A 26,616-nucleotide genomic window follows, 5' to 3' on the forward strand; every position below is an offset into this window, starting at 1 on the left:
CATTATTTTTAAAATATTTTTTATTCGAAACAGGCATTAATTAATTAAGAAATGTATTATTTCTATAAACAAATTCTAAATGATTTTTAAGTGCTTCCCTCATTTTGGTTTATTTTTATTTTATGACTTTTTTCGGTGTTTATCAAATATAAATTATTATATGGATTTGAATTTTTTTAACATACATATTTATGAGGTTTTAAAATTAAGGCTAGTGAGTCATTATTTTAACATAATGGTATTTTTCCAGAGCACTGAAGGTATTTTAATAAATATATTTAGTTCTAGGTCTTTTTATTGCATCAGTAATAAATGAAATTTGTAAAATTTGCAGCATTTTGTGTTTTATCCTTTAATGTATCGTTTAATTAGTCTTTACTGAAATTTGTTTTACCAGTTTTTAATATTCTCACGTATTTTTGACGCGTTTAATTAGGTGTAATTAAAAGTATACCTAAAATTAAGTTTTTTTTATATTTGCAGTCATTTTTATGTTTTTTTTAGTTGCCTTTATTTAAAATTTATTATATTATGGCTTTCCATGATGGTATTCATGTCTTTTGGCGCCCCACACATCTATTCTTGTTTTCACGTGTTGCACAAAATTGCTTCGCTTTATCATCTTTCCCACTTTTAGAATTTTTGGTTAATCCTTTGCTGTTGCTTAGTTTTCATGCCATATATTTCAACAGGTAAATCAGTTATCATAGTTACATTTTTAATCCTTAGGATTTGATTGATTTATTTAGATTCGTTGAATTTTTTCATTGGGGGATTAATATTTTACAATTTCATTTTTGTAGTTAACAATGCCATTTAACTTACTTCATTTATCAGAAATCTACCACTTGTGAGCTCCTTATAGCTTAGAACTTAATCAGTGGCAAAGTAAAACAAAATAACATTGTTGTTGCCAGTTCATAAACAATATATTGTACGATCTAAACGATTCTTTCTAAATCTACAATCGACTTTTACTTAGTCCTTTTATATATGTCGCCAATCTGTGTACAGTCCCATTACTTATCACGATTACACCTACTTTTAATATTTTCCATTTCCAATTGACATTTACAATTATTTTTTAAAATCAGAGTAAATAATTTTTAGTGATATAGATTTGAGATGAATTGTGATATAGTATATATAATACTGGATACTGGATGCCAAATTATCAGTTTGGATTTCGACGAGAACACTTAACTATCCATCCACCAATACCACCGAATAACCCATAAAATCAACTCCGAATGGTATAACTAGTAAGTCAAGCTTTTGAAAAGGTTTGTCATAAAGGACTTCTTTATAAAATTAAACAAATATTACCACCATTCTTTCGAATACTTACACCATACTTGGGAAACAGAGAGTTTAGAATAAAAGTAAATGGAGAAATATCCAAAATGCATCCCATTAAGGCGGGAATTCCGCAAGGTAGCGTCCTGAGACCAGGACATATTATATTAATTATATACATCTAATCTACCAACTTGAAATAACGCAACAATTGGCACATTTGCAGATGATACAGTACCACTCACAAGTCATAAACACTTCATGACAACTCCAAGACTACTTGCATGAGCTTGAAAACTGACTGGAACAATGGAAAAAAAAAGTAAATGAAAGCAAGTCAACCCACCATAATAAGGAAATACCCAGGACTAAAACAACCAAATACCTTGGGCTATACCTGGACCAAACCCTGTGTTGGAAGGAACATATCAGCAAAAAAGAAAACAAATACAACTACATGCCACTATATACAACAGACAAAAAAGATTTAAAAAGTCAATTGGTTAATTGGAAAAAACTGTAAGCTGTCAATAATTAATAAAACTGTAATTTACAATATAGTTATCAAACCAATATGGACATACGGCATAGAGCTGTAAAGCAGTAGTAAATAAAATATTATTATAATGGAAAGATGCCAAAACAGCAATTGTTGATGAACCGTGGTATGTAATCAATCGAAGAATCTATGAAAAATATATCTCAACATATCAACAGTAAAAGAAGTAATCCCGCAAAGGAAATCATAATACATTCAAAAAGTGTACACACACTCCAATTTATTAATTTCCGCAAACCTCAACACCAAGTTATCAACACCAAGTTATCAGTAAATCTAATCGACGTTGGCTAACAGACCAGTAACATGGACACGTGATTCTCTCACTGGCGGGGACCACATCACGCCAGAATTAAGGCACAGGACCTAAATTCATCACATTAACTTATAGAAGACCTTTTTATTCTGATTTTATAACTTATTGGTTATAATAAAAAAAAAATTGAATGGGATTATTATCTCAAACAGGTATCATAACCAACGTAATAATGTAATACCATAGGTACAATAACAATATCATTAAAAATGTCCTTTACATAATTCGGTATCCACTTTATCTTTCTTTACATCTTTGATAGGAATATTTTTTCTTGTTTAATCTCCACTCGTATTTAAAATATGAGGGAAAACTCTTATATGAGGGGTAGCTGATGACAAATCCTTGAAGATGTACAAGCTGATTTTGCTTTCTAAACAGCCATAAGAAAAAATTGCAATATCTTGGTTTCTATGGCACGGAAAAGCTTGATTTTTTTAATTGTGGTAGCTCGAGAAAATAGTAAGTACTTTGCTATTTTCACATCCCGGAAAAATCAATTAGTTAATTTTTTCCATAAAAAGTTTAATTTTATTACCATTTCGTAAGAAATATTTAAATTTTATTGATTAATGTATATTATTTATATAAATATATAATAATTATTATTAGCTCTTCTTGTAAAGTACCTACCTACAAAAAGATTCGTTTAAAAAATTTATTTTAAAACCATTTATTCAGAGAGTGTAAAAATGTCTTAAATAAATAAGGCGTTTCGTATTTTAATGAACACATTTGTAGTACTAACTTATTATAGATATTATATATTTATATAAATAATAAATGTACGTTAATTATTAAAATTTTTTATGGAAAAATTTAATAATTTATTTAATCGGGGTTTTCCGATTTTTCCGGGAGGTGAAAGTAGGCCAGTTCTTATTATTTTCTCGAGCTACCCTAGTTTAAAAAATTGAGTGTTCTGCGTGCCATAGAAGGCGGAATATTGTAAATTTTTTCAGCGCGCTTTAATTTGAAGTTCCAAAAAAACGAATCTCGGAAAGTTTTCCCCTCCACTTTAACGTGGCGGTATTTTACGAGTACGATCACTTTAATGGATTATAACTTTTTACACTTCTCTGTATATTATAGCCATCTATAAATTGGATCATAAAATCTAGATTTTCACTTATATCTGTTCAATTTTCAGATTTTTTATGATTGTTTAAACAAAAAAAGTAAAATCGTACGTATTAAAGTATTTGTCATAAAATCGATTGTTTATTCAGATAGATTGGGGTAATATGAATCGAGTACAGATATTCTTAATTATAAACATCACCCATTGAATCTAAAAATGTCTATATTTCTATACTATCAAAGGAACGGTACGATATTTAATAAATTTCGCATGGACTCATTTTTTCTACTCGTTTTTAATGATTGTTCGGACTATTATGTTTGATCAAAAATACGAGCATTATTACTCAGATTTTACAAGACTTCCGTCTGTTGACTTGGGAAGTGGTTTCACCTATAAAAACTCCCAAAATCTTGTGATGGTAGATAAATTTAAGAATGTTTTAACCACGATTTCAAGGAAAATTTCTTCATGAGGCCCGAAAAGTGTTTTTCTTTGCAGCTTAGTTTCTTAAAATATTATTGGGAAAAACCATGCAACTCGTAGAATAGTTTGTTATTGTTATATTTAATAAACTCAAGTAAGTTATATATCACGTTTAAATAATCATTTATTTTGTTTTTTTGTATGATATTACAAAGCATAAGATATGAGGGAGGTTCTTTAAGAAGCTGAAATTTTACCTTGATGGATATTTACGATGATATATCAGATAAGGACATTCACAATCCACATATTCATTTAAGGTGACTTCTTTGTTTGACTTCAAAATAAAATATTTGGCATTGAATATTCAGATTTATGTACGATTTCTACAGTTTTATTTTTGTCATTTTTATTGGACTCATAACCTTGATTCTAATATATGAGCTGCAATTTTGGAATTAAAAACTTAAATATCTAGATCGGATAATGTTCATAGCTTTTTTATTTACAAAAACAATAATTTTACTAATTAAAGTTATAAATAAGCAGGTTCCCGGGGTAAATTTTTTACCCTAATGTTTTATTGTTTCTATTAAAACAAGATTCAGCTTGTGGTTAAGAAATAATCAGTGTGTTTCGAACATTAAAGTTCAGACGTTCGCCAGGCCTATATATCCCGAAACGCAACGATATATCAATTTGTTTATGGATTTTTTCAACTGACTTTTCATCATTTCTCATCATTTGATAATCCTTCAGTATTTGTTTTTGTAAATTGTTCCACTATTTCTATTTCAATAAATTTAGAATTTTTCTTTATATCCGTTGCATCTGTGTATATTTTGCTCATTTTCCACTCAATTATCCACTGCAAATAAAATATTCAGTACTTATTTCCCAGCTCTCATTGAGACATTCTTAAAATATTTTAAATGTATTAAATTATTAACAATAAATACTTTTTTACTATTAAATTAATATTCAAAATGATACTTATTATTTTTATATCGGGTTAAATTGATTATACATCAAATAGATCGGAAAGACTATCATTATCGCTAGTATTTGCTGAACGTTCTGTTTTAAGTATATCCTTGCTAGTTCTGTTCCGGTAGAATTTATCGAAACAGTTAATTCTGATTTATGTGAAAGCTGGTTAATCGTGCAATGGGGAACATATTTCCGGAAGTACAATAACTAACAATATATTCCATTAGATTATAATGTGTTAAGTGTCATTATTATTCCTTTGGAATTATTTATTGCAACAATTGCTGTCAAGAAATTAATTTTGATAAACTTGTTGATTTGGTTTTATTTTATTTTATCTTTTATATACTTCATCATCAGCATTCTATTTACAGACATGTCTTGTAAAACCTTCCATAGGCGTGGTCATAGCGGGTACCGTGGAACTCACTCTAACTTTCGAGAGACACAAAAATTGGGATCGTACAGTTGGTTCTAAAAACAACAACTAAGCCAAAGTTTCGTAGTCGTTAGAAAGGATTTTTATTTTTTGTTTGATTTACATTTAATACTGTTTTTCATATATGAAAATATCATTGCTGGAAATTATATGGGAAAGTATATGGACGAGGGGGTTAGGGCGCGATTTTTAGCATTGGAACCCAGACTAAAAAAACTGGCCACGCCTATGGAACCTTCTATCACTGGTGCTGTTTTGTCTTCCTCTCATACTACTTTCCAGGGACTTAACAGACGGTTCTTTGTATTGAATGATTATCATTTTGGACTTTTAACCTGCTCTAACAATCTTAAACTATTGTGTCTCATATTGGCATTGGTTGAAGCCGTATCTAGACTTCTTCTAAATTTATTCTTTACTTTTTTATCCTTTTTCGACATTACAGACCGATTTAATGAGTCTTTTAGTTTCATTAACATTCTACAGCATACATCTCCATTCTGTAATTCATTCATTCGTTGTGTTTCCTTGTCCCCATTGCTAATATGGATACTTATCCTCTTCTGAAAATGAGATTGAATTGTTAATTTTTTCAGTGAGCAAGTGAGCTTTTATAAGATTTGCCGAAATTCTTCTGTCGAACACCAGGTAGTTTCCAAGTTTCTGCGATAAATCCAACTCTTTTGAGCTTTGTTAAAAGATCGTCCACTACTAACTGTCGACCACAGTAGATGTACCTAATAAGATTCGTAATACTCACAGATAAAACTATTCCATGTGGTTCATATTCAACATCGACATCGATTTTTACTACACCGTCCGAAATCTAAAACTAATTCTACATAATAAGTTTTACATATTGAAACAATGAACTATCGATATCGTAAAAACTATCTATTATATTATCGCAAATAGTAACCATGTCAAGTTTTGAAATCGAACAATAGTTTCACGTGTGCTTGAATTGTCATAAAAAAAATCTATAAATTACGCAAAAATATTTTTCTCTGTTATTTACTACTAACATTAATGTATGATAGATGTTGCATAGTTTAACCTTTTATAAAGAGGTAAAACATGTTTTATTACAACTGCTAATTATACTTAAAGTGCAAAACTTTTATCAAATGATTTCCTTTTAAAAAATACTTGTTTTTAAAACACTTTACACTTATGGATGAAAATATTGTAGTGAAGTTCTGATATGATCTAAATTACTACCTCTCGAAGCTTTGTTTTGTTCTTAGGAAAGACATTAATATTTCTGGTACTTGGTAAACTTTACCAAGATATCTTGTGTTTTCAAGGCAACGAAGCAACGATATCTCCGCAACGAAGCCATAGCTTCGTTGCGGAGCTGTCCTAGTTCAATTTTTAGTTGGCCGGTGTATATCCGCCTTAGATCACTAAGCGAATCACATTCACAAATGATGTGTATCGCAGTTTCTTCTACCAGCTCACATTTTCTGCTCCATGGTTCATTACCTATTTTGTGTAGGTGCATTTTCCAGTCGACAGTGTCCAGTGATCATTTCTGTGAAGATTTCAAACTTTCTAAAGGTTTGTGAGGTTCCTGGAGAATCGTGTTTATAAGTTTCTTTGTATGGATTTGTTCTCTTCATTTGTTTTGATGGCTCCCTCTCGTCAATTATCCCCATATCTTGCATCGCGTGTAGTGACGTCACAGAAGGGTTCTAAGACATCCAAAGTTTTACTAATTCTGCTTTTGACTGCTTATTCGTTCTCTTGCACTTTTTAAAGGGATCCTTGCATTTACCAGTTTTCGTTTGGTAAGTGGGTTCTTTAACGCCAATATAGCCTCCTGGTTCTCAGTATAAATATTAATTCTTTGTTGCTTTCAAGCTTCCCTTATAATTTCATCGTTGCACGATACCAACGCAAACACTTAAGCTTGGAATAACTCTGTAGTATGTTGACAAAGGCTTTAAAATTTTTTCGTGTCTATCTAAAGACCCCTAATCCCGTTTCTTGTGCAGTCTTTGGTCTTTCCTGTACTATATTAAATCCTACTGTACTAAACTTTTTTCACCCAATGCTTTTTTGGTTTTTGAAAATAACATTGTAGATTTTCTTAATATATTCATTAAAGCTTTCTAATTGTATTGCCATTTATATAAACATTTCTGTTGAAACTATCGTTGTGCAAAAAACTTAAATTCATTTAAAGAAATTTATCTATTTAACGTAATAAAGAAGACAAAAACCAATTTCCTTGATTCGTAATGAGAGTCCAATTAAACTGATTAATCGCACAGCTCACTAGAACGCAGAACCGGTTCAGGCTTTTTCGCTAAAAAGTAGAAAAAGTTGTAATAGGTATATCTAGATTTATAGGTATACCTATAGATTTTTATCGATAAACATTGTTAATGGATCATTAAAAGATACTCATTTCTGTTTAATCATCAAACAATGAAGTCGCTGGGAGACAAATAAAAAAGAGGTAAATTTACATGTTGTAAATGTACGAGCCGGCACGCAGATAATTTTAAGGTTATATCCGCTTAGAAAATTCACAAGCTCTATAACGGAGTAACCTCGTCGAGTAAATGGAGTCTTCCAACTGTTGGCGTTGCGTGGCGCTACTTCCATGACGCTCGCTTCGGCATTTTACTATAGAAAAAAAGTAATACAACGCTAGTATAGAAGTTTCGCTTCAAAAAAGAAGAAAAAATAAGTATCTTAGAACTCGTCATGTCGAGATTGTAGATTTTTTGGTGTCTTACTCCTGACGAATAAAATTTCTAGGGAGCATTTTTTTATCTGTTAGGGTTTAACTATTCTCAGGAACTCCTAGGAATATTTATGTTTTCTGGAACCATATCCATTGTATCTTTTCTTCGAAGCCCCGAATTCATTCAGTAAAAGCAAACTATGTAAGAATGGAGGTAATTTATATAATGATTGTACTTTGTACAAAGTTTTTTGACGTTAAGCCAAATTGCCAAAGTGTAGATATATTGTTCATAGTACTACAATATCTATACAGTCACGTGCTTGTCGATGTGCAGTCTATTGTTTTCAAAATTTTGTGAAACATTAAAATTTTTAATTTATTGAAATAAAATTTTTTAAATTTATCTGCAAATCAAAAGGTATAAACAAATAGTTGTTTTCATTAGATATTCCATATCATAGCTAGACGTATGTGTCATAACAAAAACATGTTTACATGCTTTTCGTTGTTCGTATTTCACTTAAGAAACGACAGGAACTCCTTTTGCTTTGACGCAATTACGTAGCTATGGAAACCGAAAATTTTAACTATTCCTACTCTGGTCTTGTTTTTTTTCATCGCAATCCGAGGTGTCGGTCAAGGTAAACTTATTTTGCATAGTCTTTCAATCAACCGTATTTGAATTATATAGGAACCGGTGTCCGTTTTCTATCGTTTGTTCACTTTTTTGCAATAATAGCATAAGTACAAAGTTCTTTCCGATTCGATTTAATGAATAAATTATACTTTTTATGGGTTTTCCGTGATCTTTGTTTGATTTAATAGTTTCTAATAAACAATTTTATATTTGAATACTAATTTTTTTACATGATCATTCATTTTATATTTGTTTTAGAATCATTTTCTTGGGATTCATATCAGTAATGATTTTTTAGCTACATTTATAATATAGCGAACTTGTACAATAAATAATAATAAAGATATAACAATTATTTGATAAAACATATTTGTAAAATGTAGGAAAAAGTTATAACTGCCAATCATTGTTTATAATACAACCCCTGTATATCGGAACCATTTGGTAATTGCAGTCTCCTTTATTCTCTCGTAATTTTAATCTTTCTTGTCAATCAACTCTTCCACCTAAGCATCCTCATCGGTGCCTTATATTATAGATGGTCTTGTGTCAGGTTTATAGAATTTTAAATCTATCCATCTATACCATCGCGCGAAGGACTGTCGGCGTCTGCGATAAACTGGAGATGTTTACAGTCCGATGTCTCGTTTCGATTTTCGATCTGTGTTTGTCAGTGTCTGTGTGTGTGTAGGGATGAAAATCCGTACCTAAAAATTCTCAGGGGTGGCCATACTCTAGTACAACTACAGGAAGCGTACCCTATATAAATCAAGGTTTTACAACGGTTGCCTTCAGCCTTGATACCAGATTTCTTACACAATTCCGCAGAAATTTGGTATTCTAAAGCATTTTCTGTGCTTTCGAGGCAATTAACAATAAGTGTATTTCTTTGAACTTGAAAACAGTTTAGCCATGTGTTAGCCAGTTCGAAAATGAGAGATTACTGAATAGAAGAAAAAAAAATATACTGTAATCTTTTAAAGTAAATAAGTAATTAGAATATATAATTAAATAAGATCATGTTATAATACAGTAATAAAAATATTAAACGTAAAATATGTAAATAAATCCTAAATACTTCCCCAAACAATAAATTTAGCTAGAAAGAGAATAGTGGATATTTAAGATTGTTTAAAAAGATAAATATATATTAACGACATTGACTGATTTAAGTAATTAAATAATCAATTGTCAATCCATTGTACATATTTTAAAACTATCTAAAATTGATTCGTTCCAAAAAGATTAAATTTTATAGAAAATGCAACCATGTATTGCAAATAAATGTTTTAATTTCAATTAAAAATGTTACTTCACATATCAGATAACTTTTCTTCATTAGTGAGTTTCTATCGTCGGACTAGGAAAAGCTTGGGCCAATTAATGATTAATTAACCAGTAGTTAATTTACTGATGTCGAAACCAAAATGTAACGAGCTGTCTGGCACGATTTCCTTTAGTCGTAATGTTTTACAGTACGAGAAACGATATTTATGAAATTTTCTTTGTTATATAGAGACTATGACTATATTATTTATTATGCCATGTTCATTCGCGTCATGAAATAATAAATTATAGCTCTTCTACGTTTCGTATAGTTTTTTTATATCAACTTGTCACGTTAATTTTACTAATGTGTTTCCTCCATTTTTTTAATACCTAGTCATTTTATGCTTTCGAGTTCGCATGTTTTTCTGATTTTTACGCTTGCTTTCCTATCCATTTGCTGGATATCCCGTAAGGTACTTTCTTTTCTGTTGTATTTAATATTTGTTTATTTCTTTGTATTTCTTTTCCTCAAATATTTACCCTTTAATCAAACTGTTGTTTTATCGATTTTATCTCTATTTTTATGTTGTGGATCCACGTTCTAACATTATTCTTTTTTGTTTACAGATATAGAAAGATAAAAGTAGCAACACAAAACCGCCAAGATGCACGGGATGATGAAAATTTTTTCCAATTTCAAAGATTTCTACAATGACATAAATGGTGCGACGTTGACTGGTGCTATAGATGTAATAGTTGTTGAACAGCCTGATGGGTCCTATAACTGTTCTCCGTTCCACGTGCGGTTCGGAAAATTGGGGGTGCTTAGAAGTAGAGAAAAAGTGGTAAGTGCTTTTAAAAACTGTTTTTTTATTATTTACTGTTATATCGAGCTTTATTACCACTAATTATGTGATATTAGAGGTTACAAAAACATTATTCATCGATTTTTTTCTTTTATAATAGAACCGTTGCAATTATTGTCTAACATTTTTTTAAGGTACTTTTACTTGGATCTTTTTGTAATTTATACGATATTTATGTCATTGTAGACGACTAAATTATTTTAGCACACGATATAGACGAAATAGAATATATGATACGCAAACTTACAAAGTAATATAAGATTTGGCGTTATCGAAATAAACAAAAAGTTTTTCTTTTAGTACATTGTATAAAAAGTTACTTCCTCGGGTTTGTTGGGGAGTACAACAATATCTGTAGCTACCAAGGGGACGGAATATAAATGTTCAATAGAGTATTATAAGTAAAAGAACAAAAATACCACATATGATCGTAAATGCCACAAATACGATTACCGAAGACGAGCAGCAGGAAAATCCGATGAGAAATGATCATACTTGAAAGAATGACACATGTTGTGGGGATAAAATGTGACATCATAGACGAAATACAGATCAAAAATTTAGTACAGACATGTAAAACGATTGTCCAATCTTAGAACCCTAAAGCGTGTGTAAAAATATTTATTCTTTGGTTACTTATGTATAGGTAGATTTTCTTCTTTAAAACATTTTCACATATTTTGATATAGCTGTAAGTATCTATCTACATTGTCGTCTACAGGTGACACCTTATTGAAGTTAATTAGACTTCCGCTTTTATGTTTAATTAAACTTATGGCCGACTGCCAGCTGGCAGACCTAATTTACGAAAACATATTTACACCTGTGCCATATATTTTATTATATTAATCAATCGATGTGCCAAGGAACATTGACAATGAACCTGTCGGTTTTTGGCAAGAGATCGTATTTTAAGCGAATTTTCTAGAATAATTTATTGGATAGATACCAATTTATCATTTTTAATATTACGCATGAATGGTTAAGACGATATTGTTCTACCATAAGATTTTATTGATTTACTTATCATTCTCTTGCGTGTATCTATATAGCCTCACTTTCTTTAGTTCCATTACTCCGCATGGGTCATACCCATATGGATTCTTCTAAGAGACATCTACCTGTCTTATTCTATGCTCTTTTTGGTCTTTCTCTTTTACTTCTTTCAACGACTCTTTTTGTTTTATTAAATTTTTGCTGAAGTGAAAAGGTTCAAAACTGACCCAGATAGACCTGATACTGCGGGATTAAAACAGAGCAAGGTGGCATAACAACGTCTTTCTTCATCTCCTGACAAAAGTTGACACAGCATTCCCATCTGTTCTGCTACTTGCTGACAAAAACCAATCGCTTTTCGTACCACAGTTCTGTCCAGTGGTAAGAGAAATATTAATATTTTTGCTGACTTCCATTGCTCATGATGTTATTTAGGAATTTTTTTTCCGTTTTATCATATTCTGGAAATTTTAGGACGTAAGCTCCTGTCACAATTCCGTTGTCTTTTGCCTCGTTCTTTCAAATCTTATAGTGTACCAATATGTGTACTGTAGCGGCCGTAGCAAAGTGGCTATGATACTGGAGGGCCCAGGTCCGGAACTGTCAAATTTTTCAATTTCTAATCTAGCTGAGCCGCTATCATTGTTGTACCCTATATAAGTTGGTACAGATCTTTTGCTTGTGTCCTAAATATAGCAAGGTCACCTCGTGGTTGTCCATATAGTTTTTGTCTTTAGCGATCTCAATTGTAAATGTCTATTTTAACCAGGAATTCCCTTATTAGTGTATGCTCGGTCAACATTCGTGTTACTGTTCTCAGTTTATTTCTGCCCATATGGAGCAGTTCCTCCTGTTCGTTTTGTACATGATCCACCAATAGAGATTTTCCTATGTGTTTCTTTTTGGATCCTCTCCCAATAATGCTAATGACTTTCTCGGACTCAATCCCTACAGCCCTACGTACTGTAGCCTTTGGTGCTCCAAGGGTCACAGCTGGTCCGTTTGATTAGTTGGATCCTGCTTTAGCATTTTAATCTGCTTTTTCAGAAAAGCTCAACCGTCTCCCACTTCATTCAGTTCTCTGATGCCGTCTCACACCAGTTTGGACGTCACTTCCGGACACGTAAGTGCCTTCAGTGCCGCTTGACTGTCAGACAATATATGGATCTACTCTTTTTTAAGTACTCTCTCATTATTTCCCTTTGCACTCCTGCTGTTGGAGTGGTACGCTTGGCACCAGTTACCTCCATACACGCAAGTCTTTTCACCTTGCTGAGTTGAGCGGCGTTCGAAGCTGTTTGAAGTCCACCACATCGTCGTTGCATAGGTAATTGAGGGTTTCATCACCATGATTTAATCCCGATTTTTTCCATACATGCATCTGAAACCCACGAGTCACTGCGCCACGAGTAAAAGCGACTTCTTCTTCTTTAAGTTCCATCTTCTATCGAAGGTTGGAAATCATCATGGCTATGTGGACTCTGTTGACTGCCGCTCTAACTTTTCTGCACTACTGCATTCAAACTTTCAAACCATTCCCTTAAGTTTTTAAGCCAGGCTATTCTTCGTCTTCCCACATTTCGCTTTCCTCGGATAGGATCGTGATAGCGACTATAGACTATATTTTTCACTAGTTCTAAAGCCTCGTATTGACTATCGTATTGTACGTTCCCTACGAGACGATTCATCCGCATATCCGATCGTTGTATCGTCTTATTATATTGTTTAACGTTTGTCCCTAGATCTATCTTTCTTTTTTGCAGGTAATCAATTATTTCATTCATTATTTGTGTTGAAATATCTTCCAATGAATCTAAACCATAGACATATCTAAACAACCTAACATAACCTAACCTAACCATACTTTCTCATTTTAGCACCGATCGTCTTATGTACTGATTTTTCATTTGTTTCGTATGAATTATTCTATGTATCACAGTCTCCCCTCATCGTTTTTACTTTCACACATATTCGTTGTCCCAACATGCATTCGTTTTTTTTTCTTTTCCATTATAACTATTTTGTATAACTCACTTTTACAGTGTGTACCCTGTCAGTATTTCCTACCAACGCAAATAATATAAGAAAGGAAAGAAGTAAGCTTATCGATGAAATACAAAAGTCGAATAAAAGTTTACTAATAGGGGTAAAAAGAAAATAAAAGTAATTTCTCCTTTTAATCCAGCAAACTATTTTTTTTTAAATAAGAGTGTGAAATTATGTAAATACAAGCCGCTAAATTGATTTTTGATATTGTTTAATGAATTTCTCATAATACAATGACAATACGATTATCAAGTTAATTAAATAATAAAGATTAAAAGCATTGTATAAATTTAAATTTATTTATGTAAATAATTAAGACAATAAATTTGCGGTATTATCCAAAGCATGAAATAATCATTAATTCTTTTATCATTCAAAAAGTTTTAATATTATACGCTCCCTTGCTTTGTTTTTCGCACAGAACACTTGAATAGCTAAATTTTTTTCTTCTTATTTGATAGAGTTTTTATACGAGTGAAGTTTTATTTAGTGTTTGTGGCGCCGTTTTTACATTTAGATTACGTGGTGGCCCTTATTGCTGCTGCAAATGAGACCATGTTGTTGAATGTTATAACTGTGATGTTTGAAACCGTGTGGTGCTTGCTTAAGTACATTGTAGATACATTTCACTCAATACCTTCTGGACCGGGAATAACACAACTTTTAAGCAACAGTCAACTTTATTCATCTTTTGATAAATTATGAATATTTGATCCAAACGATTGCCGTGAAACATTCTTTAAGTTCTGCAACAAGCCAGTACTCGAGGTCTGATCTAAAGAGTACGATGAGTACAGAAGCAATTCACATACTTTTATTATCGTTGAGCTCTACTTATGACACGGTGAAATACCATTTTTTCTTTATTTGTGGAACGCTATATAATTGTTTATTTCTTATTATAATAGGTGAACAAATAACTTACATATTTCAAAATGCAGAAATCAAAACCTTGCCAATGTTTGTATGCGTCGTTGGTCGCTTTCGAGAGCCCTTATCCGCTGCTGTCCACTTAATTGAGTATGGTGTGACTTTAAAGTGAAGTAGTGAATGTGTGTTTTATATATTGTCACTGATGCATAAACTCATTCACTGCTCTAAAACAGTGGCAAACAATGGCAAATGTTGATGAGCTGTGATTTTGTTCTGTAAGCTGATTTGGTGTTTTTGATTGAGCAAGCGTTGTATCGGTTATAAAACACATATTTCTCATCGAAATATATCCATACAACAAAGTGAATAAATACACTGCCTTTGATGTTTTCAAATGCTGCCCACCATTTGGTGGGCAGCATTTGGAAAACTGAGAGAAACTTTTAAAAGTGAGCTGCCCACATGCCTAAAGAGAAAGGTATTTGATCAGTGCGTCCTCCCAGTCTTGACGTACGGAGCAGAAACACTTACCTTAACAAAAGCAGCAGTCACCAAACTGAGAGTCACGCAGAGAAGAATGGAGCGGTCCATGTTAGGAATAACTCTGCGAGGCAGAATAACCAACGAAGACATCAGGAGAAGAACCGGAGTGACTGACATCATCGAGAAGATAGCCAGACTAAAATGGAGATGGGCAGGACACAGCCAGAATGACAGATGGGCGATGGACAAAGAGGTTATTGGAATGGAGGCCAAGGGAAGACAAGAGAAGCGTCGGTCGACCACCTACAAGATGGACTGACGATTTAAGAAGACTCAATAAAAACTGGATAAGAGCGGCGCAAGATAGACGGGGTTGGAAACATGAGGAAGAGGCCTATGTTCAGCAGTGGACTCTTGAGGTTGGATGATGATGTTTTCAATTCCTCTCTTTTCTAGCACAACTTCCATTTATGATCGCCAAAAACAATTGTGTAAACTTCTTGATGTTTTTCAGAACAACTGTTGAATTTGAATGACCAGACATTCAGCATCAGTAGTGTTTGACTCTATGACGTCGTTTAGTATCCTCTTAACTGTTATAACCTAACCTAACCTGTTCTGACGGAGCAGAGCACGAATTACACTTACAGCCATTTCTTTGCTTTATGTATTTTTCGTATCAGGAAACAATGCTTTATCATTACAGAATTGCAATATTTTTTTGAAAGTTGCAAAGTAACGCCGTGCAAACCACTGTATAGCTTGTAAACTAATAGTTTGACTAGTTTGAGTGACCTCAAATTTTGACGGGTGACGTTTAAACGTTGGAACTTTCTAAATAATAAATTTTGTTAGTTGATTAGTAAGATGCAACCTAAAAAGATGTATATTCCTCTGAAATGCGTCGACTTATGAACTACTATTCCTGCAAAGTTCTAAACACATTTATTTATATCAGTGTTCATCAGTTTTATGTTAAAAGTCAAGTTGAGGCTACTAATATTCTTCTTCTTCTTCCTTCTTGTATGTAGGCTTTAAAGCCTGTTTCTTCTTCAATACTTCTTCGTCCATTTGGTGACTTATCTCGTGCTATTCGTACTATCCTATCCTCTGCCATTCTACTAATTTGTTCATTCCACTCCTGTTTCCGTTTTGTCACCCATCCATTTATGTCTTCTATATTGCATGCTCTTCTTATGTTTTCGTTTCTCTCCCTGTTCAACAGACTTTGCTGTCAATTAGACTCTACAGTCTAATTGCTGCTTTATAGATTCTTGTTTTTGTGTCTTGTCTTAGGTGTTTGTTCTTCCAGATTGTGTCATTAAGAGATCCCACCGCTTTACTTGCTTTTAAGCTTTGTTGTCGTACTTCTTCTTCAACATCTCCGTAACTAGTTATATATTCCCAGATATCTAAACCTTGCTTCCTGCTTTATTATTTTCCCATCAATTTCGATTTTACATCGTAGTGGGTATTTAGATGTTGTCATACATTTGGTTTTTTCTGCTGATATTATCATATTGTATTTCTTGTCTGTTGTATTGAAGATGTGTGTTAATATTTGGAGCTCGTCTTCTGTCTCGGCGATTAATGCGGCGTCGTCTGCATAACATAATATTTGGATTTCTTTGTTCCCCATTCTGTAACTATGACCTTTACGTACTGCTTGTATTATTTCGTCCATTATTATATTAAAGAGAAGTGGGCTTAACGAGTCAGCCTGTCTCATACTAATGTTGTTATCTAAAAAAATGGTGTTGTAGAAAAGATTCATTTTTTACAATATACACGATGTTTACTGTACTAACTTCTGTATACAGCATCTAATCAACAAATAATAATCGTTGATTTAATAACGATTTAATCCAATGAGTACAATAAAAGTAGTATCTCTATTACTCATAAAATTTTCTAAAATTCCGGTGTAATTATCGTACAATGATACAGTTAAACATAGGAATTTCAACACCATTCGATGTATAATTAAAAAGTATTTGCTTTGTTTGTAACAGCTGATTATCTGTTTATAATTTAAGTCAGCGTTGCTGATAATGATACGATAGCCTTGTTGTCGGCACCAGGAAAAATAAAGACATACTTAAATGTTTTTTTTTATAGATTATTTTTAAGATTTGGACAAATATTGAGTAATATTGTAGGCTTTGTAAAAATGTGGGTCAGTTATCACTATGTAAATTATTCATTTTTTATTGTATTATTTAAAATGATCTTTAAATTGACCGATAATATAAATATGTCCGATTTTAATGACCGATAAACATTTTCAGTTTTGCATCAATGCAAACATGTTTCAAACATATTTTAAAGGATAAGATACAACTACTGAAATTTTGATCTATCTTATCATAAATGATATTTATGTCTGTATGGATTTATTAACCGTCTTGTTATTGTTTCAGTAGGTACATTGATATTAGTATTATTTTCACTATGATAATATTGAATATGCCAATATTCTCCCCAAGCATGTCCTTCTCTTCTGCCGCTTAGGCTTTTTGGATAATCCCTTCCTATTCTTTAGAGGAAGTCTTCAATTCGTAACTTTCGAGTGTTTGAACATTCCTCGTTCATATTTACTCATTTTATTTTTTACCTTCTATTCTAAAAATGGCTACCGATTGTCATTTATAAACAAGGGATTTCACAAGATTAAAGAAAATAAACAACAAAACACCACAAACAATGTAGAATCACTCACAAGAAGTATGTAAAAGACTTTCAGAAAAATTGAAAAGGATAGGAAATAAGTACAACATCACAACAACATACAAAACAACTAACACACTGAGATCTATCCTGTACAAAACCAAACCCAACTGCATCTATAAAGTACCCTGTGAATGCAACCATTTCTATGTGGGAGAAACCACCAGACCATTAAGTGTCAGGATAAACGAGCATGAAATATAATCAAGAACAGAGACTTAGACAAATCTCAGATATGCAAACATGCCTGGAGTAACGAGTATAGTACAATGTAAAAAAACAGACATCAAAGAAGCAGCTTTCATCCTAGTTCAAAAATAGTTGCAGACATCATCTCCAATGATACACAATACATATGCAACACACAATACACAAACTCGTAATCTACGTTAAACACATATTATACAAATATACAAAATAGTTAGAATGTGATATTCCGAGGTTAAAAACACGAGGCCTAAAAAATCGAGGCTAAGAAACTCAACGGTCACAGTTTTGAAAAACATAACCCAACTTAAGAACCTGGTAGTTATACTTTTCGCACATTTTTTTAAATATCTTTTTTGAAAACGATTTCCGGAGTGGAAATCGAAACGTTATTAGCAATGTAATTTTCACTATTTATAACATCAATTATGGATTAACACCAGATAAAAATCATATTTAATTTAGACATGCCACAAGAAAACAGTTGTAAGGACCTTTTTAGATATACATATAGCTGTTTAATTTTATGTGGCGACTCGTGCAACTTTTTACAAGAACCGAAGATGAGGCTGTACCCCGAAAAGCTACTTCTTTAAAAAAAAATTATGCTTTTATAATATTTTAAATTATATCTGTGACAAAAAGTTCACACAGTGTTATATTTAGTGCCATGTATTAAGGCTAGACTTATAACAGTTACATTTATGATCTACCTATAAATCTAATTAGTATTTTTGATCATACAACACTCAGAAATTTCATTCATTAATCATGTAAGTTGTATTTGTTATATAAATTGTGTTATTAGATTTTTAATTATTTTAGTTGGTGGCTTTATTATATATAAATATGACAGATGAAAAATAAAAAGAAACATATTCTTATAAACTTTTGTTCAACACTGCCTCGGAATATCGAATGTTTAGAGGATGTTTTTCTATACGAAGATACGAAGACAGTTGCGTTTCGATTTAATTTAAGTCTCTTACCACTCCCTAACACGTGTTTCTGGGTCTACCCGTCATCAGAGAGAGTTTGTAAGAAGACTCAAACTAAATCAAAACGCACCGACTACTCTGGCAATTATAGGAAAAACAATTACCAAAGTATGCTACTAGAGACCTCTAGTGAGGAAATATGAAGTTTTTCTATAATATATTATAGACATATATTTTTGTTTCCTTATTATTAATATTCAATTATAAGTGATATCAATGTTCATCTTTTCAACATACTTTTTAGTTCTTACTTTACACGATCGCAATTTCTTTGATCATGCTTTTAATTGATGTAGTTTTAAGTACGTCAGAATTGATCTTTCTTTTATAAAAATCAAATTGATCAGAATATATGACAATAGAAAATCTTATTTCTCTAGTATATAATGAAAAGTGCTTAGTATACAAGGTATACAAAATATCGTCTTTGTTCTTCCGAAATTAATCACCTTAATTACCTCTCGAGACGGAAAAAAACCTGAATTAATTCCAAAGATTAATTTAATTCCTAGACTCATTTCTAAAAATGGTCGGTTACCTGGTTTTTGACCTGTGGACTTATCGACTTTAGACTTACAGGTTGACTATACAGATAATGATCAAGCAGGTGATTACCTGTCACTTAAAATAAAAATTCCATACAATATTGCGTGATTTACTTCATAAAAAACAATTTAATTTTGATATTTCTTATTGTTATGTTTTGATATACGAGGGAATTTAGTTTTTGTATTAATAAAGTATTTGCTAATACTTTTTATCGTTTATTTGTCATTATCATTATCGTATCATTGTCTTTAGGACAATGTACTATTGAGTATCATGAAGCAAGGTAATAACAAGGCAAGGCATTCGTACAAACACATTTTTACTGTTAATTTAATATTTGTATAACTGAACATCTATTATACTAAAAGTGCTTTCTAATCTTTATCTTCCAAAGTCTTGTTATATAGAGCATTATATCATAGACTTCGCAATGTATCTTAAAGCGGCTACAAGACACACATGCAAGCTTGTCCAGCATGCTTGTTCAATCTTTTTGTACAAGCACGCTTGACTGTCTGTAGGGAAATGTGGTGCAAGCTTTGTGATTGTACAAGCGGCTTGAGGAGTAAAAGGATCTTAATTATGTATGTTTGAATGGTCAGTGGAAGTGTGACGTCACAACTGTCAATTACTTTCCAAACAAAAGTTGACATGCCCAATCCTCAAGACTTTTTAATTTCTATAAAGTTAACATTTTGCTTCCTCTGCTGCTTTTTCTTTTAAGTATAGTGTTTTTTACGATAATACCATCATAATTCAGTGTTCTATTTCTATGAAATATAGTTTAAAAGTTTAAATTAAAGACATTCTAACCTTACTTTATTGATACATGCATTTTATTGTTATTTTTATAAAACAACATGCTTTATTATTTACACAACCTTGTAAAATTGTTGTAGTAACTATTAGAATACTTAGATATTGCAAAAAGCGGAAAGATTCTGTAAAAAAAATGAAAAAATAACGAAAAATACAAATTATCCACTCTAAACAAGGTTTGTTTGGAAAGTGAAACTGACAGATGTCAATAAAATCTACGTCATCACTTCCACGGTCCATTAAGCGCGCTTGCGCAAGCAAAACGGTACGTGTCTACCCAAGATTTTCAAGCTTGAACAAGTTGGCGTCCGTTGTGTTGCTTTGTGAGGTAGCATTTGAGTAATTTTCGTCATGACTAGTGATCGCAAAAAGGTTAACCATGAATCATTGGAAGAGTTTATTCAAGAATACCAAAATCAACCACGTCTTTGGCACGTTAAATCCAAAGATTATCATAACAAAGGAAAGAGGGAGGCAGCGTACAAAATATTAGAAAAATATAGGTTAATTGACATTAATGCCGACAAGGATGCAGTTGTTAAAAAAATAAACTCCTTACGGACTAATTATAGAAGGGAAAAGAAAAAATTTGAAGATGCGGACCACTCTGGAATGGGTGCAGATGAACGTTATGAACCCACACTTTCTAGTGTCTAGGTCTAAGTCTAAGTCTAGTCTAAGTCTAGTAAGCTAATGTGGGAATAGGTTTTCTTTTTCATCAACGATTGTTTACACCATACCGCAGGATTTTTTATTCGGGATTTTCTTTTTTTCAAGAACAAAAGTGGCCAAAGCGAGCGTATCGTCGTCCAAGCTCGACATATTTTATTAAACTACTTTTATCAAGCATGCTTGTACGTGTGCTGCCAAAGGCAAATTGTGCATACTTGTACCAAAAATTGAACAAGAATGCTGGACAAGCTTGCAGTTGTGTCTGTAGCCGCCTTTAGATCTTACCAGCGGAGCTTGCTGCTTTTTCTTAGTTGAAAAGAGAGAATTGCTTGCAATGTTTACATTTGAAGACCACAGGGAAAGAACGTGATAAGTCCAATTTTTGTCATTTCTCGTTTTTAATACCACTTTGTAGCTTTAATTACATGGTTTCTAAGAGTAACACAATACGAAGTAATAACTTGATAAGTCAAAAGATATAAGTGTTTGAAAAAAACTCTGTACAGGAAAAAGACTTGACATGTCCATTCCAAATAGGGGAAAACGTTGGTAAGTCCAGGTAATCCTAGTAGTTGGCAACAATGGCATGCGACATGGAAAACTGGAACTATATTGTAAAATGTTTTTTTATGACAATATTTCATTTGATACTTTTTGTATTATATATATATCTCTTTTACTTTTTACTTACAGCTAATGATTTTATATGGAAATAACGTGATAAGTCCTTCTTTACAAAAAAAACTGTCCATGTAGACGAATAAAAAACAATTAATACCATTAATATGCGATACAAATTAAAAAAAAAAACTAAAACGTAAACCAACCACCAATATAGCAACTTTTTATCTTTTTATTACTGATTAATTGTAAGATATATTTTAACATAATCACAGAGTTTTAATAAACTTAAAAAATGTTCTCGTGAACAAAACCAAAAATTTGACTTATCAAGTTATTTTGCTGTGGTCTTCATTTGTTATGACGTTTCGATTTCCACTCTGGAAATCTTTTCCAAAAAGAATTCATAAATTAAGAAATTATGTTAATCTTTAAATGTTTATCAATTGCCTTGTGACAATCAATATGACAGTTGACTTGGCCTCGACCTTGCGGGCAACTAGTCATATCTAGCCATATTTTTAGTGAAATTGTGAGGCTTACCTGACTTTCTTTTAATTCATTAATGTTGGTATATTCTTATCAGGCGTCTTTCAGTATTGGTAACCAAAGATTGCTGCATTCTAGTCTTTTCATATTTCCATTGTACTCTGTGTTCTTTGTTCCAGGCGTGTTTGCATATCTATGATCTGTCGAAATCTCTGTTTTTGATGTATGATTCAAGCTCATTTATCTTAACACTTAGTGGTCTTTAGGTTTCTCTCAGATAAAAATTGTTGCATTCATAAGGTATTTTATAAATGTATAGAAAATACAGTTATCATTTGATTTCACATAGTATTCGCTTATACTAGATAAAATAACTAAAATAACTTCATACAGTCGGTACGGCGCCATCTGAGAATAAAAACAAAAAGTAGAAATCAGTGCGTTCTTTTGCTTATCTTAAATGTTGTGATTTATTTATTTTCTATGCTTTTTTATTTTTTTTTTCAGAAGCATGTTACATAATATAATATATTTGCTTTCTTAAAATTTCTTCTTGTGAACATTTCTGGATTGTTTTTGATGTTTTGTTGTTTCCTCTCTTCATTTTTTTGAAATTCCTTGTTTATAAATTATGATTCTAAGACTCTACGTCTACATTATTTTTTCTATGTTTACTTTAACAAATCGTCAAATTAGTTTTAAAATTGAGCTTTAAATGTTTTTGTTTTGTTTTAGGTTGACATCGAAATCAATGGGGAACCACAAGAAATTCACATGAAGTTAGGAGAGAGCGGGGAGGCATTTTTTGTAGAAGAGTTAGAGGAAGATGATGAAATTCCAGAACACTTAGCTACATCTCCTATACCAGTCTCTGAGTTCGAAACCTTATTTAAAAAACAAGTAAGTATTACATGATTGCAACTCTAAACATATTGGTGTTAAAATTTATAATTTATATTATATAATAATTGACGTAGATGGTACTGGGTACAGGTACTGTAGAATACGGAATGAATAGACTTGCGAAAGCCAAAACTATTGCTAGAAACGAGTAGGACCAAATAATAAAGAGATTCATAAAGATGGACAATCTTCTTTTTTTTTAATACCACTTCAATGCGTAAAAACAGAAGTAACCTATTTATTTAAAGCTGTTATTTATTTTTCGTGATAATTTAATTAGCAACATTCATGGTGTGAAAATATTAGATCAGAAGAAATATCAGAACTGGAAACAAGCTTTGCAGATCACAATTCAAATTAAAAAACATAAGAAAAATTAAAAAAAAAATGGACAAAAAGAAAATGTCAATAATGTAATTATGTAGTACCAAATTTCCAAATGTTTTGATAAAAATTTTTATTAAATAATTTTTATTATTTATTTTAAGTGTGTTTTTTTTGTTTCAGGGAAGGCGCCTCAGTCTGGAAGACATCTCCAATCTGGGATTGGAAAACGAAGAAAATGACTACAAAACGCGTCGCAATACGGCCGACAACGAAAACAACAAGATACGTGAACGCAACTTCCTCAGACGGCAACTCGTCTTGGGTAACATAGAAATAAATGAAAATTCAGCAGAAGAAATGACACTATCCATGATATCCGGAAAGCACAGTAGTGAAGATCTAAGCAAGAGCCACAATGATATTTCTGAAACTATTTTTAAAATGGACAGCTTGGATATAGAAACCAGTAAAGTAAGGAAATTTAATTTGCTAGTCTCGACTGTGCGTGTCCTTGGCATTGTATAACAATAAAACTACCGTGACATAATTTAGTGGGTTCTGAAGAGTGTTTTGAACTTGGCATGACCTTTTACGATATCACTACACAATTATAAGCAAGTCAGGTATATAAAAAAAGTGTTGCCAAGGAGATATGTTATTTATTGTGTTCCAAAAGGAATTCTAATTTTTTAAACAACTTGTGGATATAACTATGTAATATAATCAATTATTGTTTCCTGTATTTTCATAAAATTTACTAAGCCAAAGAAACAACAAATTTTTCTCAAAGTTTGAACATTAAATATACCTATCCAAATTTAAGTAGACGGATTTTATCATTAAAGAATATCTCTTATTTTGCCTGCATAAATCTACACTTTATGACAAATTTCATGAAAACATTAAAAAACTATTAATGTTGTTCATGCCATACTCATTGCTACTTGTAATTAACGATAAAAAGCTCTTCTACATTCTCAAGTCGCTTGCAATGAGAGTTATTCCAATCCTACATACTACTACTCTATTCCTGTTTTCTAGTGTCCTAATACCTAATAGGGAGCAATAAATGAGTTTGTGAGAGACCCTATCTCGCCATACTGCTACCATCATAATATATGCTACCACCGTCAACTTGATTTTACTTAAAAATCTACTCATTTAAAGTTTTCTGGCAGCCCACTGAGCGAACCAGCTAACCTAGATACGGTTTTAGAATGTACTGAAGCTGTACTTAAACAATTCTTTGCAGGTACAGGTACATTAATATGAGTAGGTAGTTTCTTGAAATTATCTAACCATGTTTGACATTTCTTTGGTGATTATTTATTGCTTTCTTCTATTTGAACTATTGCTCTTTTGATTTTAGTATATGTAGACAAATAGTTGTTGTTATTGTTTTGCAATTGTTTTTATGATTTTATTTTTAAGAAATTGTCAAAATCTGTTTCGGAATCCTGTCATCTGGCATTCTCTGTACATGGCCTTACCATATTAACTGTTTTGTTTTTATGTCATCAACTATTGTATGCTTGACTCCCATCATTTCTCGTATTCTCTCATTTGGTATCCGATCTCTTTTTGATTTGCCTGCTGCGCTTCTCCAGAAGTCCATTTCTGTTGCTAGTAACAGTTTCTCTGTTCTTTGTTTCATTGGCCAAACTTCACTGCCATATGTGATTACACTTTTAAGTATGGTGTTGTATATGAGTTGTTTGTTCGCTTTAGATATTGTTTGGTCCCACAGAATGCCGTTCATCATGGATATGGCTTTTCTACCCTGTATGTTTCTGTCTTTTATAGCAGCATCGAGTGTTCCATCTTGAGTTATCTTCATACCCAGGTACTTGTATTCATCACAGTGTCTAATTTCTACCCCATCGTCTAATATAATGCACTGCTTTGTCCCTCCAATACACATGGTTTCAGTTTTCTTAATGTTGACTTCCTGACCCCATTTGTTATATTCTTCTATTAGTTTCCGAGTCATGTAACTCAAGTCGTCATGATCCTGAACAATCAGTATTTGGTCATCGGCGAAACATAAGGTGTACGGTGTAGTCTCGTCATTGAGAGGGATTCCCATGCCATTACATTTTCTTTTCCACAGCTTGAGTGCTTGTTCCAGATAAATTTTGAAAAGGGTAGGCGAAATACAGCAACCCTGCTTTTACAGTTTTAATTTTTGCAGTCGTTCCATTATACAGACTTTGGACTGCTTTGATAAGACCATGCTTAATGTTGGTTTGCTGTAGGGTTGACCATAGTTTACTGAGGGGTACACTGTCATATGCTTTTTGTAAGTCTACGTACACCAGGTGAACTTCTTTATTTACGGCTGTTTTTTCTCAATAACTTGCGTAATAGAGTACAATTGGTCTACTGTGGATCGCCCAGCTCTAAAACCAGCTTGCTCCTCTGCTTCGTAATCTCTATAGTCATTTTCTATTTTGTTCTTAATAAGTTTCCCATACATCCTACTTATTGTGCTGTTTACCGCAATTCCTCTGTAATTTTCACACTGATCCTTGCTGCCCTTTTTGTGGATAGTTGACATGATAGTTGACGTGGACACCACAAGGATAAAGAAAAAGAGGAAGGCCGAGAAGAAGCTGGAGAGAGGGAATTGAAAAATAACTAGAGGAAAGAGAAATCCCTCCAGACCTATGGCTAAATAGAGAAGAATGGCGGTTAGGAGTCGGAAGGCGTCGGAGAACGCTGTAAACCGATAGTAGTAGTAGTATTTTTAAGAAATTGTATTAATTGTTTTTAATGAATTTATCAAATGCTTTATTGTTGACATTCCGAATCAATAGGGAATATTATAACTTACAATATATAATAATATATTACCGTTGCTGTTATTCTTTCAAATACATATAAGATCTATTAATTAATTCTAAACTATGGTATACACAACCGCACATAATTTAAGTTTCTAGTAGTCAGGTATCTTAACTCTCCGTGTTTTTAGACTGAAGAACTAAAATCTGAAAATCTGGTATCTCCTGTAGCAAACTTTCCTAAAACTGACGATCCTACTAACGAAAATAAAAGTAGTAAGAAAAGGCGAAAAAGAGTAAGGCGAAAGAATGCTCCAAAGAAATCTAGCAGCATAAACCAAATGACTAGCAGCCAGATATCAGAAAATCTGGAAAATAACGATACCATTACTGATAGGAGCTCTTTGGACAGCAATGGGTCCGATCCTGATATTAAAGAATTGCAAGGGTAAGTTTTGGTTATTTATATTTGTTTATATTCGGTTGTTATTCGAAATATCCCATTGCTGTAATACATTTTATATAATTTTATAGAATGCTTAATCT

The 26,616-nt window shown here is 32.2% G+C and overlaps 1 protein-coding gene across 3 annotated transcripts in view; it reads left to right on the forward strand.

Moving 5' to 3' along the window:
- Positions 1-26,616, forward strand: part of Lpin (phosphatidate phosphatase LPIN) — a 151,309-nt gene that overhangs the window by 95,666 nt on the left and 29,027 nt on the right. For all 3 annotated transcript variants that reach the window (XM_072522544.1, XM_072522547.1, XM_072522543.1), the window contains exons 2-5: positions 10,339-10,556; positions 22,793-22,957; positions 23,468-23,758; positions 26,262-26,518. In XM_072522544.1, the coding sequence (XP_072378645.1) occupies positions 10,377-10,556; positions 22,793-22,957; positions 23,468-23,758; positions 26,262-26,518 (893 nt within the window). In that variant the 5' untranslated portion in view covers positions 10,339-10,376. The remainder of the gene's footprint in view (positions 1-10,338; positions 10,557-22,792; positions 22,958-23,467; positions 23,759-26,261; positions 26,519-26,616) is intronic.

Source organism: Diabrotica undecimpunctata, chromosome 2 (genome assembly GCF_040954645.1).
Source record: "Diabrotica undecimpunctata isolate CICGRU chromosome 2, icDiaUnde3, whole genome shotgun sequence".
NCBI lineage: Eukaryota > Metazoa > Arthropoda > Insecta > Coleoptera > Chrysomelidae > Diabrotica > Diabrotica undecimpunctata.